Genomic DNA, 14,069 nt, shown 5'->3' on the forward strand with positions numbered 1-14,069 from the left:
TTTGTGTCAAATCAAATCAGCAAGGATTGTGTTGGACAGCCTGCAAGTGACATCACGGTTTCCGTGCCAACATAGCGTGCTCACAACTCACGAACCCTAACCTACTTTTTAAGATGTGGGAGAAAACTGGAGCACCTGGAGGTAACCCACGCGATCACAGGGAGAAATTAAAGAAAGTAGTAGGAATCAAACTCTGATCTTACAGCTGGTGCTGTGAAGTGTTACACCAACCAGTATGCTATTGTACTGTCTCATAGAAGTAATACTAAGAAATTTTCTATTTGTGAGTACATAAATATTACCTATCACTATTATTGCTATTACTGTGAAGATATACACTCAATAGTCACTTTATTAGGTAGACCTGTAGACCTGCTTGTTAATGGAAATATCTAATCAGCCAATCATGTGGCAGCAAATCAATGCATAAAAGGATGCAGACATAGTCAAGAGCCTCAATTGTTCAGACTAGAATGGGGTAGAAATAAGATCTAAGTGACTTTGAATATGGAATGATTGTTGGTGCCAGACAAGGTGGTTTGAGTATCTCAGAAACTGCTGATCTCCTGAGTTTTCCCACACACAACCGTCTCTAGAATTTACAGAGAATGGTGCAAAAAATAGAAAAAAAATTCAGTGATTGGCAGTTCTGTGGGCAAAAATGCCTTGTTATTAAGAGAGGTACAGGTGGTTCCTAATAAAGTAGCCACTGAGTGTATTGCATGTTATAGAAGTGGGACAATAATTTTGATGGATTGGGATGTTGAAGGTTAGTTACTACTGTGGCCTAATACTGATGGGTACAGTATTGCAATTCCTAGAATCAGGACTTGCCAGTTTCCACCCTTTATGTTTTTCTCTATTATGCTTGGTGAAGGAGCCTCATCTTCTTGCATCCTTATAGTGATGCTTATTTCAGCTGTACAGTATCTCAGTAGATTGCAGTTGAAAGCTAAAATCATTATGATAATTCATACAGAGGGGACTATTCAGAGACAGTTTTAAAATATACTCTAAGACCACAAATGAAAACCTTGAACTGACAAATGCTGGAAAGCTTAAACCAAAACAGGACATGCTTCAAACAGCAGTCAGCAACCTCTGTGAAAATACCAGATAAGTTGACATTCCAGGTGCATCCTTCTTCAAAGTATGTTTTTTTGCCACAAATAGTGCACCTTTCCAGAACTTTATGTTAATGCTGCAATTCTACAATTAGCAGTTAGCCTACTTTACTTAGACCTCTGCCTACCACCATACCACTTCCCTCACTACTCCACTCACCCAACACTTACTTCACACAAGCTTCCAGGCGATAAGCTTTCTCCACTCCTGCAGGTCTTTTACCTGAAAATAAAGACCACCGCTGTTATTATTAAATCTGAGTGAACTGAATCATGAATAAATATATTTTTGAAAATAATAGCAATAACAGACAGATAACATTTGGCTTACAATCAAACTGTAGTTCCAGTGGAAATTACATGGTTGAAACTATATTGAAGCATTTTAAAAAAAGCCTGCTAGTATTTAGAGGTTTCCCCTGCTTCCCCAATCTCCCAATCAATGGTAACTCTTTTGATGCACACTCCGATTACATTCTGCTTCCTTCCCAGACCCGCAAGGAAGGCAGTGCCACGATTCTGATGATCTTCACCGGCAAGCTGTTGGCCAGTTTAATGAAAACAAGGCTCAAGGCCAGGTATCAGGTGAACCTTAAACATATTAAAATATATGAAAATGATTTGCCATAATATGTGTATACTCACTTGAAATAATTCTTTTGGCTTCCATTTTTAGAGAGAAGTGACAAGTTTCACTGGATGTGCCCCTGACATAATATACCCTTCTCATCTGTGCAAGAAATAAGATCCAATCTTATTTATCCGAGCTTTATGAAAACAAAATCTAAGTATGTGATCTTCTAACTTACAGTTCTTGCTGAATATTGTAGTAGATTGAAGGGGTTTAACCCAGCAAGTTATACACAAATTCTTTTGGTCCATCTATTCTAACTCAGCATGGGAATAAAATTAATCAGATAATAGATCAACACACACAAAAGGCTGGCGGAACTCAGCAAGCCAGGCAGCATCTATGGAAAAAAATACAGTTGACATTTCGTCCTGCTGAGTTCCTCCAGCATTTTGTGTGTGTTGCTCAGATTTCCAGAATCTGCAGATTTTCCTTGTTTGTGATCAGATAATAGATATGAGTTTTGTAGATGACCCATACTTTACAATAATCTATTAAGCAAAAATGCTGTTCTATTTTTTGGTTTACATAAAATTAGTCAATCATACAATAGTGCTACAAATAGTACAGTTTACTTTTTGTTCTCGCTTCTCGCTCGGTCATGGTAAACAAAAATTAGTTACATCAAAATTAATTAGAAACCCCTACGGCTTGAATATTGCAATGTTGGTTGAGGACTAAATTGGCTTCAATTCTAATGTTGGTGCTTGCTTAGCCTCAAACTCAGGTCACTGCTCATTTTCTATTGATCTAAAAAATGACAAGAACTTAACTACAGTGCTACAAGTATATGGATAATTTTAACCATGGTTCAATCCCTTCCTTTAAGAGAGAAAGTAAATAGTTAACTTCACCAACTGCTTTCTCTTTCCCAGTTCTGATAAAGAATCTTTGATCCAAAATTCTGTTCCTCTTTCCACAGATGCTGCCTGACCTGCTGGGTGTCTTCAGCATTTTCGGTTTACATTTCAGACGTCCTGCGTCTGCAATTTGCTTTTGATTTACACTTACCTTTTCAGTCTGTTCACAAATATTTACACAGACTCTAGTACCATTCTAGTATATCTTATATGCATCCTTTCCAGACTTTAATTGTTTTCCTAAAGTAGAATAAAAAGAGGTGCAAAGTCCCAACTGGGACCAAACCAGTTTCTTATAATATACACTCAGTGACCACTTTATTAGCTACACCTGTACACATGCTTGTTAATGTACATATCTAATCAGCCTATCATGTAGAAGCAACTCAATGCATACAAGCATGCAGACGTGGTCAAGAGATTTAGTTGTTGTTCAGACCAAACATTTGAATAGGATAGAAATGTGATCTAAGTGATTTTGACTGTGGAATGATTGTTGGTGCCAGATGGGGTGGTTTGAGTATCTCAGAAACTGCCAATCTCCTGGGGTTTTCACACACAACAGTCTCTAGAGCTTACAGAGAACAGTGCAAGAAGCAAAAAACATCCAGTGAGCAGCAGTTCTGTGAGTGAAAATACTTTGTGAATGACAGAGGTCACAGGAGAATGGCCAGACTGGTTCAAGCTGACAGAAAGGTGACAGTAACTCAAATAACTGCACATTACTACAGTGGTGTGCAGAAGGGCATATCTGAATGCACAATGTGTTGGACTTTGAAGTGGATGGGCTTTGGCAGTAGAAGGCCACAAACATACACCAAGTGGCTACTCTGTAGGTACAGGAAGTACATAATAAAGAGGCCACTGAGTCTAAATTGGCATGCGATATATATTTATCCTAGAAAAATTTTAAAGTTATACAAGTTTATTTGATCTGTAATTAGGGGGTGCACTAAACCAATTACTAGTTCTGTAATAAGTTAATATAGTTCAATGTAAATTGAAAATGTCAAGTATAATTGTAAGAGTATTGGTTCTCCACTGTCTCTTTTTCTTCTGCTCTGAGATCTTATAAATAAAAGTCGAAGCTTCAAAATCTACAAATGAGCTTTCCACAGTATGTTTAGTTGTGCAATGATCTATCATAGATGTTGGAAAGGTGAAGCATATACTCTATTAATACAAAAGGTGCAAAGAAGTAGCAAAGACAAAGTTCCACACACAAAATGGGTCTCGGCCTGAAAGATCGACTGTACTCTTTTCCATAGATGCTACCTGGCCTGCTGAGTTCTCCAGCATTTTGTGTGTGTTGTTTAGATTTCCAGCATCTGCAGATTTTCTCTTGTTTGTGATTGAATAAAATGAGAATATGATAAAAATCCTTTTGGGTGTAACAATAGTGCTTTATCAAAAACAGGGAAAAAAGAATTGGAATCTGGACATTGCAAGTTATCAATGTTAATATATATTACCAAAATTGTTGTGAAGATGATGACTAGGTCATTGTGAAGCACAGACTCTAAGATCACTCAAATTTTTGGTGAGTGGATCTCACAAAACTATTTAGCAGTTTTATTGTATAGTAATTCATATTGATTGTGTCATTATTTTTATCTATCATAACTAGAAGAAGTGGACAAAGTGAGCAATTTCAAATTCCTGGGTGTCAATATCTCTGAGGACCTAAGCTGGTTGCAACATATTGATACAGCTATAAAGAAGGCAAGACAGCAGCTATATTTTATTAGGACTTTGAGGAGATTAGGTTTGTCACCTAAAGCACTCGAAAATTTCTGCAGATGTACTGTGGAGAGCATTCTAACTGGCTGCATCACTGTCTGATATGGGGTGGGGGCTGCTACTGCACAAGATCAAAGTAAGTTGCAGAAACTTGCAAAATTAGTCAGCCCCATCATGAGTACCAGCCTCTGTAGTATCCAAGACATATTCAAGGAGTCATGCCTCAGGAAGGTGACGTCCATCATTAAGGATGCCCTCCACCCAGGACATGCCCTCTTCTCATTGTTACCATCAGGAAGGAGGTACAGAAGCTTGAAGGCACACACTCAGCAATTTAGGAACAGTTTTTACCCCTCTGCCATCCAATTTCTAAATGGACATTGAACCCATGAACACTACCTCACTATTTTTTTTAGTTATCTGTTTTAGTACTACTTATTTTAACTTAACTATTTAAAATACATATATACTCACTGAGATTCAGGTTTTTTTCTATATTTATCATGTATTGCATTGTACTGCTGCCACAAAATTAACAAATTTCACAACATATGCCGGTGATATTAAACCTAATTCTGATTCTCTCCCTCTGAAAGCTTTTTTTTATGTGGGAGATTGAGCAGGTATCACTAAATCAGTCACTTTGTGATCGATGCCACACATCTATAGGTTATTATAATACAGAGACGGCAATGATGCGAAGAAAGTAATTAACTCATGGAAGATCAAGAATTGGAATTTTGGATTAAAAGTAAATTTGTCATGGACCAACTATGTGCATTTTTGCCTCTGATCAATGAAGTTTGATGATCAGACACGTGTCATGATCATCGATCTTCCTCAAGTTGATGGAACATGCAGTATATCAGAATTTAATAAAGTGAAGCCTATCATTCCATAGAGAATATAATGAAGGATTTGAATTCTTCCTTGTGTATTTGATTCCTGAACATAGTGTAAGTAAAGCAAATGATTTCTAATCAGGATAATTTTAACCATCTAGATTCCAAACCGTAACTATTTGAGTTCACCTTTGTTCTCTTAAATAAGGTCATGACAAAAATTTGTTACTTACATTAACAAGAGCTGTGCCAGTCCTGCCCCTGGTTACAACAACTACATCATCATTTTTTTCAATCTGCAAAATATCAGACAAGTTTACATAATCCTATCAATATTATTACAATGAAAAGCAATGGTATAATGAAGCATCTTGCAACCTTGGTATTCCAGTTTCCAAACTTCAGTAAAAGCAAACCAAAGCACAAATGTAACTTGCCTCTATTGGTCTTGAAAATGCCTTTTGTTCATTCAGTTCCAAATTAAGTATATTGCCAAGCTTTTTGTAGTTAACTGATAGTGACATATCCAGCTTAGAATGTTTCATATTAATAACATACTCTGTGAGAGCTTCAAGGGCTGTTACAGTGTCCTGTTGATAAAAAAAAGTTAAACATTTAGAATGTAGTGTATGGAAACTCATTGAAATCAAACAAGTCTTTCACTCCTGGATGTCAAGAAAGAAAAGAGTGCAATATATGAAGGTCTATAAATTAATTTTCACTGTAAAAGTCATGCCATACTGTTGAAAATAGGTGTAGCCTGGTTTTAAACAAAATTGTAAACAGGCCCTTCATGTCTGGTACGAAATTTGATTCATGATCTTCCAGAAACAATGTTATTAACTCTGGAAAAGTAATCTTGCCATAAGATCCAAACAATAGTGCATCATTTAATTTTCACTTCTAGTGCAATTTCTAACCTCACACTTCTGAAAAAAAAGTTCTTGTTTATTCGTAGTACAACCAGTCTTACTAATGCAGTTTAATCTGAAACCATTTTAACTAAATGGCCACCACTGAAACAGCATTCTTTACCAGGTATCAGGCTACCCTGCACCATGCCATAGTCTCATTGCCTTCTTTTTAAATGTTATCCACAGCCTATGGACTCACTTTCAAGGACTCTACAACTCATATTCTCAGTATTATTTATTTATTATTAAGGTATTTTTGTATTTGCAGAGTTTGTTTCCTTTTGCACATTGGTTGTCAGTGTTTGTGTGTAGTAATTCATTGATTCTATTGTATTTATTTGTTCTACTGTCAATGCCTGCAAGAAAATGAATGTCAGAGTAGTGTACAATAATATGTAAGCACTTAGATAATAAATTTACTTTGAACACTTACAATTGAGCTTACTTCTCACCTTCAGTAATTTTTCTGTTTCAATCCTATTGCCAGAGGGACTTAGCTCCATCCAATGCTTCTCATGCTGGATGGCACAGGCACTGGAGATTGTCACATGGATCATTGAGAGGATGAATTGAAAGGCTTCTCATCTGAAGCCCTATCAACCTAAAGTTTACAATGTCACATGCTCATGGCTGGACTTCTCTGAGGAACAATGTTTACAGGCAGTGGGATCCGTGACTTCCTGCAACCTAAATATAGGCTCATGCGTTATTGGAATGCTCTGTAGTAAAAGACAGGCTTACTGTTATTCTCAGCTTCCTAGCCTCAGGATCTTTTCAGGCTGCTGTTGCTGCTGATCTGTCCCACATTTTACAATCTGCTGTTGACAACTACTTTTCGAAGGGTCACTAAGCCTCATACTGAGGGAGAGAACACTTCATCTACTTTTCTTACAGCTCATATGAATGGGCAAAGAAAGGGCATACAGTTGCCGTTCTTTCTGCAAATTAGGCCTTTCATGCCTGTGATGTTATCCCTCCTAGAGACCTTCCAGGCAACCTCCTGACAAGAACATTCAGCTGGAACTCTTGAGGGTCTCTGTGGAAATTTCCTCCTACAGAAAATGTTCTCCAGTGGTCTGGACAGGCTCATTACTGAGACCCTAGGAGCACTCTCCCTTTCCTCTGTCAACTTTGCCGCAGCTGTTCTTGAACTTGCTTTCCCCAGCAATTGGAGTAAAAGTTGCTTATGAAGCTGTGTTCCTTTAAAGATATGACTGCTGAGGTTGAAACCATAAGGCTAAGAGCTGGCAGCTGTGCAACACTGCAAAAGATCAAGCCAAAAGTGTCTACACTGAAAATGACACAGCACAGTAGGGAACCTAACAAAATATTTTGTGAACACTGCAATAGAAAGTGTAATTCTTTAAAATAGTATTATGTTGATAAGGAATTTCAAGGTTTAAGCAAAAAAAGTTAATAATATGTTACTTGTTACTTAATTTTTAAGTATGTCTCAAGCACAAATACACTGTTTTTGGTTGGTTCCTGGAAATTTTAAATTAAATGGTCTGGCTGGTGGCACAGTGACATCAGCGCTGGACACCAGAGCGAAGGATCCCGTGTTCGAATCCAGTCAGGCCATTCCCGGATACACTTTCCATCCGTACCGGGTTGAGTGACGAGCTCGCAACTCGGCCTCGTAAAAAAAAAACACTGCGCTGTGAGAAGGACGTGGGGGACCACTCGCAGAATCTTTCCTCCAAGACAACCACTTGAAAAAATAAGTGGTCGCCGAGGCTCTGGCAGAGTATGGCACACAAAAAAAAACCCTAATACTGTATGTAGTTCATCATCTCTCAACATACCATAAATAAACTTTCAAAATACCCTGACTTGTGAATAATGCCAGAGGTGACAATTAAAACTTCAATAGATTTAATTAACTGAATCAAAAACTGTTTATTTAAATATAAGGGAAGATTCTTGTAATCAGTCCCATCTGCTAAACACACAAGATAATGGTGGTTTCATGTTGTGCTTCTGTTCCAGAATTCTGTTTTTCATTGACTGCAGTGGAACTGAGTTTCAGAAGATTAATTGTACAGCGATTAATCACTATTGTATTAGATGTTTAGGTTACAGGAGTACGCACAAATTTCTATCCCACCTAGTTGTAACTGTTGTATTTTTAACAGGTGCTAATAGTGATAGTACTTAAATGTTATACATAATTTTTATCGGTTTGACTGCTAATGACTTTATAGTAACTGTTGTATTTACTTGTGTTGAAAGAAATCCACCACCGTAACGCTGTTGTTCAGTAAGCCATTTAACAATGGGGTTTCCATATCTCTTATCAGTGGAAAGCAACACAGCCAGAAGAGCATATGATGTTGTTTGCACCACTTGTGCTGTTACTTCACTGGTAGAAGTCCCAAGTTTTGGAGTGTCTTTCCAGTAACGACGTACAGGGGGCTGACCTGTAGAATTGTAAATATGAAGCATAAGTTGCACACTTCTTAAGAAAACACTTGCAATTATTCAGTTTTGCATCTGCACCTTATAAAAGTGAATGGAATCTTCACACTTTGCAATGCATTAAGAATTTTTTGGGCATGTTTCATTTCATTATATTTCACATTTTTGTATTTGTGAAATCTCATATATACAACGAGTATAGAGGATTTGCTTTGTACTCTTCATGGAGAGAAATGTGACCGGTTTCCAGTATTAGCACTACTGCCTCCCAGCTACTGTATAAGTTAAGTACAGTAATTTCAAAAAGAATCCTTGAAGCATATACGTGAATTGTTATATTTCAAAATTAAGTTTTATGCAGTACTTGTATGTAATATATGCAGTTCCCCTTTCATGCTATTTAAAAAGGAGTACAAAAATGCTTGAAATATCAAAAGGGCATTTCCAGATAGGTTCTATTTAAATGTCAGCTGGGATCGAAGCATGAGGTATGAACGTAGAAATGTTGAAAAATCATCAAATTATCACAGTGGCACAAAGGCACGGCTAATATTATCATTGCTTCACAGTATGATGACTGAGACTATTTGTGTGGAAGTTACAAGTTCTCCTTGCAACCACCTGGCTGTTTTCAAGCTGCTTCCATTTCCTCCCATACCCCACTGTTAGAAGATTGCCTTAAGTATGCAGGACAGTGATAGAATCTGGGAAGAGTTAATGGGGATATGGAGAGAATGGAAAATGGAATTTATGTAGCATTGGTGTAAATGAGTGATTGATGGTTGACACAGACTCAGTAAATTGAAGGGCCTATTGTATGTCATATAGACACAAAGCACAAAAGCAGTGAACAGCAAACATAGTTTGCCAGCAGCACTTAAAAGTAGCTGTTACATTTGCTGGATTATATCAGAATCTACGGCATTTTGGAAGGCCATCATGAGTGTGTTGGTAACCATCTTTAGCATCCTTGGATTTTTTTCAATACATTTCAGTGAGTGATATTAAAGATCTGAATTTCCTCTGCTTTCACTAGATCTTTGTTTCTCCTTTACCCCTGCAAAACTTGTGTCTTCCACTGTGAAGGAGCATCCAGTGTTTCCGTTTTAGTGTTTTGTATGTCTGTACACCAAGATCTCTCTGCTCATCCACTTACTTGAGACTCCTTTTATACAAGCAAAATATGGCTTCCTTCCTTCCAACCAAAATTCTCACTTAAATGTACTGAACTTTAATTTATCATTCCTTTCTAAAAGTTTATTAATGTCTTCTTGTATTTACTACAATTTTCTTTACTATTTATATTTCAAATTTAGTACCATCAACAGATTTAGAAATAATACTTCTAATTACTACACTTAAAATTTTAATGGAAGTGGTTAACACTGGTAAAACTGGCACTGATCCTGTGAAACAATACTTTCAATTTACCTTAGATGTTTACTCTTTTCCATAGATGCTGCCTGGCCTGCTGAGTTCCTCCAGCATTTTGCGTGTGTTGCTTTCAATTTACCCTCTGTTTTGTGTTTGTACTTATTTAAATATTAGCATAAATAATAGGGTTCATTAAATTCTTTTGATATATAATACTATATATGTAATAGTTATGATTACCTATTACAAAAGCTTCAAACTTCAGTTTTTCCAAGGCTCGATAAGAAGAGCGTGATCGATGGTCTTTCAATGCCAGTGCATATGCAGTTATAGCCAATACAAGTGTACTCTTCACATTATCCAGATTGTTTGATAAGTATTCATTGGCTTTATATATGGCTTTATTAACTCCCTAAAAATGAATCAGTTAAAATATTTGGAGAACATTTTAGAAAACTGGACAATTGGCTCAATTTTTATTTCTCTCCTATCTTGACCCACCCAGCTCAGTGCGCAATGACTCATTTACTTTCATAAAGTTTCCCATTCTGCTGTATTTCCTGGTGACTCAATCCAAACAATAAAAAAAAACATAATGAAAACAAAATTCGATGCAATTACAAAGAAAGGCAGTGGCTATATTTCATTAGGAGTTTGAGGGGATTTGGTATCTCACCAAAGACACCTGCAAACCTCTGCAGATGTACTATGAAACGTATTCTAACTGGCTGCATCAATGTCTACTACGGGAGGGTGGGGGGCAGTGCACAGGATCGAAATAAGCTGCAGAAAGTTGTTAACTCAGTCAGCTCCATCATAGGAAACAGCATCTCCAGCATTCAGGACATCTTCAAGAACTGATGCCTCAAGAAGGCAGCATCCATCACCCAGGACCCCCATCACCCAGGACATGCCCTCTTCTCATTGCTACCATTAGGGAGGAGGTACAGAGCCTAAAGACACACACTCAATGATTCAGGAACAGCTTCTTCCCCTCTACTATCAGATTTCTGAATGGACATTGAACCCATGACACTACATCACTACTTTTCCCCCCTCTTTTTCCACTACTTATATAATTTAACTTTTTAAATATATATTAAAAACTTACTGCAATTTACAGTTTTTTTATGTACTTCAGTGTACAGCTGCTGCATAACCAATAAATTTCACGAAATATCCCTGTGATACTAAACCTGATTCGGATTCCAGTTTCTCTCTCCACAGATGCTACCTGACCTGCTGTGAATTTCCAGCATACTTCCACAGTGTAAGTAGTTATTTGTTTATGTATTAAAATAAAGCCTGCACCTTGTTATGACTGAACAACTTGCCAAGCAGTACAATTGACACATCTACAAGATCAATACTTCATTAATGAATAATTGTATATCTTTATGTTATTGCATCCAAATTACATTTCACCAAGTTACTTTCTGATATATACATAAAAATAACACCTCAACATTTTAACAGAACCTAAGATTTAAATAAAATTCTGCTTGAAGTGGGTGATAGTTTTCTTACAGTTGTACCAAATATTTGAAATAAGATTAGAGTACATTCACTGAATAATTCATTGATATTATATCTTGTATCAATTATCATGCAAAGAGGATTACACTGTGCATGGTTTTATTTTCACTTACTTCAGTACTACAGAAGGGAAATGCTTTCTGAATGGCAATATTGGTAAATGCAGTCAGAAACATTGTTTTATCCAAAGATTTTTCCTTCAGTGAACCCTGTAATAAACATATTGGGTATAAAATTACCACTGTAAATATCTTCTGTGGATCATGAGTGAGATTTCTCATTAAAACTCAAGCTCAGTTCTGCACTAACCTGTAATTGTATTGGAATATAACTGTAACTATCTCTGAAGGATCCATCAGAGTTTTGGCAGTTACGGATGAGCCAAAATACTGTTTTACATATTAATTGTTTATCCAGTGAGAGGTATTCACTGACTTGTGCAATCACCCTTAATACAAAAGCTGTTAACCTGAGAAATAAAGAAACAGGCTATTTTGATTAATGCAAAATATGGCAGAATTTAATGGCATGCAAAGCCATGAAAAAATAACACTACTATGATAACAGTGAATATATCTCATCTATAAGTATGAACAGAAATGTATAAGTTTACATAAATTGCAGTCTTAGTAAATTTAAAGTTTTCAATTAAAAGTAGGGTACAAGCTACCAGTCAGAATCTTTGTATTTGCAATACTGTGATGTCTTAAATTGTAAAGGTTTATAATGATATAGCAGAAAGCTACTCTGTCTTAGGCAGTTCCTCAAGATTGACAATGACTTCATTCCGAAGGAGCAGAAGGTGTTTAATGTGACATGGTCATTGCACATTAGGTAACACATGATATTGACATAGTATAGAGCCTGGTCTGAAGGCAATCAGATCCAAGATGACTGGAAACCAGGCTTCAAACATACAGAAATGTGGACTTAACAGACACATACTTTAAGTATACAAGGATACACTCTGCTTTAAATTCTTGGGTTTTAACATATCAGATGACCTGTCTTGGGCCCCAGCCATAGATGCAGCCACAATGAAAATGCCAGCATCTTTACCAGAAGAAGGCAGGAGAATGCGGTTGAAAGGAATAATGAATCAGCCATGATAGAATGGCAGAGCAGACTTGATGGGCCGAATGGTCTCATTCTTCTCTTATGTCTTATGGTCTTTACTTTCTTAGGAGGTTAACGAGGATCGGCTTGTTAATGAGCACTCCAACAATCTTCTGCAGATGTATTGCTGAAAGTATCCTGACTGGTTGCATCATGCTCTGGCTGGGCAATTTGAATGCACAAAAATGTAAGAAGCCACAGAGGATAGTGAACTCCACCCAATACACGAAAGGCACACCTCTCCCCACCATTGGTAGTGTCCACAGGAGGTGCCTAATCTAAAGAAAACATCCATCATCAAAGATTCCCATCATCTACAGTATGCCATCTTCTCATAGCTACCATTAGGCAGAAGATTAAGTAACTTGAAGTCCCACACATAGCCATAGTCATAGTCATAGTCATACTTTATTGATCCCGGGGGGAGATTGGTTTTCGTTACAGTCGCACAATAAATAATTAAATAGTAATAAAACCATAAATAGTTAAATAGTAATATGCAAATTATGCCAGGAAATAAGTCCAGGACCAGCCTATTGGCTCAGGGTGTCTGACCCTCCAAGGGAGGAGTTGTAAAGTTTGATGGCCACAGGCAGGAATGACTTCCTATGACGCTCAGTGCTGCATCTCGGAGGAATGAGTCTCTGGCTGAATGTACTCCTGTGCCCAACCAGTACAATATGTAGTGGATGGGAGACATTGTCCAAGATGGCATGCAACTTGGACAGCATCCTCTTTTCAGACACCACCATCAGAGAGTCCAGTTCCATCCCCACAACATCACTGGCCTTAAACACCACCAAGTTTAAGGACAGCTACTTCCCTTCAACCATTCGTTTCTTGAACTAACTGGCACAACTATAATCACTACAATACTATAACCACTTAGATCACTTTGCACTAAAATGGACTTTGTTTTTGTTTTAATTGTGCTATTTCTAAAATCATTAATTTGTTAATTTTGACTGACTACATTTCATTCACTTAACTTTAAAAACTGGATTTATTTCAGGAAAACGTATTGAATGCTATTTAAAATACTCTCAGGATTAAACCAAATTGACAGCAGAAAGGCAAATTCTAAAAATGGGGGATTTTGTTTTGATTCGGCAGAATAATTTAAAGTTGGAAGTGAAAATATCTTTGAACAATAAGATTCTAAACCAACACATTTAATTAACATTTTTAAATTTTAATCTAGTTCAGATATGCTTTAAACAGTTATTTAAGATATTATTTTGCAATTAAGATAATCCAAGTGCCATATGGAAAAAAGGAATTTTACTCAGTAGAACTTACCATGTGCTGGACTCTCGACCCTTCCACAAGCTATATGAGTGAACATTTTTGATGTAGAAAGACATGATATTTGTAATACCTTTACACAATCAAAAAGAAATACACAGATTGATATCAAATAAAAGAAAGAATGTATGATAGATATATTTGATTATATATGGGGGCTGCATACATTTCCTTAATTAACTTGTAATCAGTATGTGCGATTTAGCAAT

The 14,069-nt window shown here is 36.8% G+C and overlaps 1 protein-coding gene across 1 annotated transcript in view; it reads right to left on the reverse strand.

Moving 5' to 3' along the window:
* c5 (complement component 5) overlaps positions 1–14,069 on the reverse strand; it is a 103,609-nt gene that overhangs the window by 20,367 nt on the left and 69,173 nt on the right. The window contains exons 25-33 of the mRNA XM_063073453.1: positions 13,855–13,933; positions 11,749–11,908; positions 11,553–11,648; positions 10,144–10,315; positions 8,332–8,531; positions 5,635–5,787; positions 5,431–5,493; positions 1,770–1,854; positions 1,296–1,347 (exon numbers count right to left, since the gene is read on the reverse strand). Coding sequence (XP_062929523.1) covers positions 1,296–1,347; positions 1,770–1,854; positions 5,431–5,493; positions 5,635–5,787; positions 8,332–8,531; positions 10,144–10,315; positions 11,553–11,648; positions 11,749–11,908; positions 13,855–13,933 — 1,060 coding nt within the window. The remainder of the gene's footprint in view (positions 1–1,295; positions 1,348–1,769; positions 1,855–5,430; positions 5,494–5,634; positions 5,788–8,331; positions 8,532–10,143; positions 10,316–11,552; positions 11,649–11,748; positions 11,909–13,854; positions 13,934–14,069) is intronic.

Source organism: Mobula hypostoma, chromosome 21, assembly GCF_963921235.1.
Source record: "Mobula hypostoma chromosome 21, sMobHyp1.1, whole genome shotgun sequence".
Lineage (NCBI taxonomy): Eukaryota > Metazoa > Chordata > Chondrichthyes > Myliobatiformes > Myliobatidae > Mobula > Mobula hypostoma.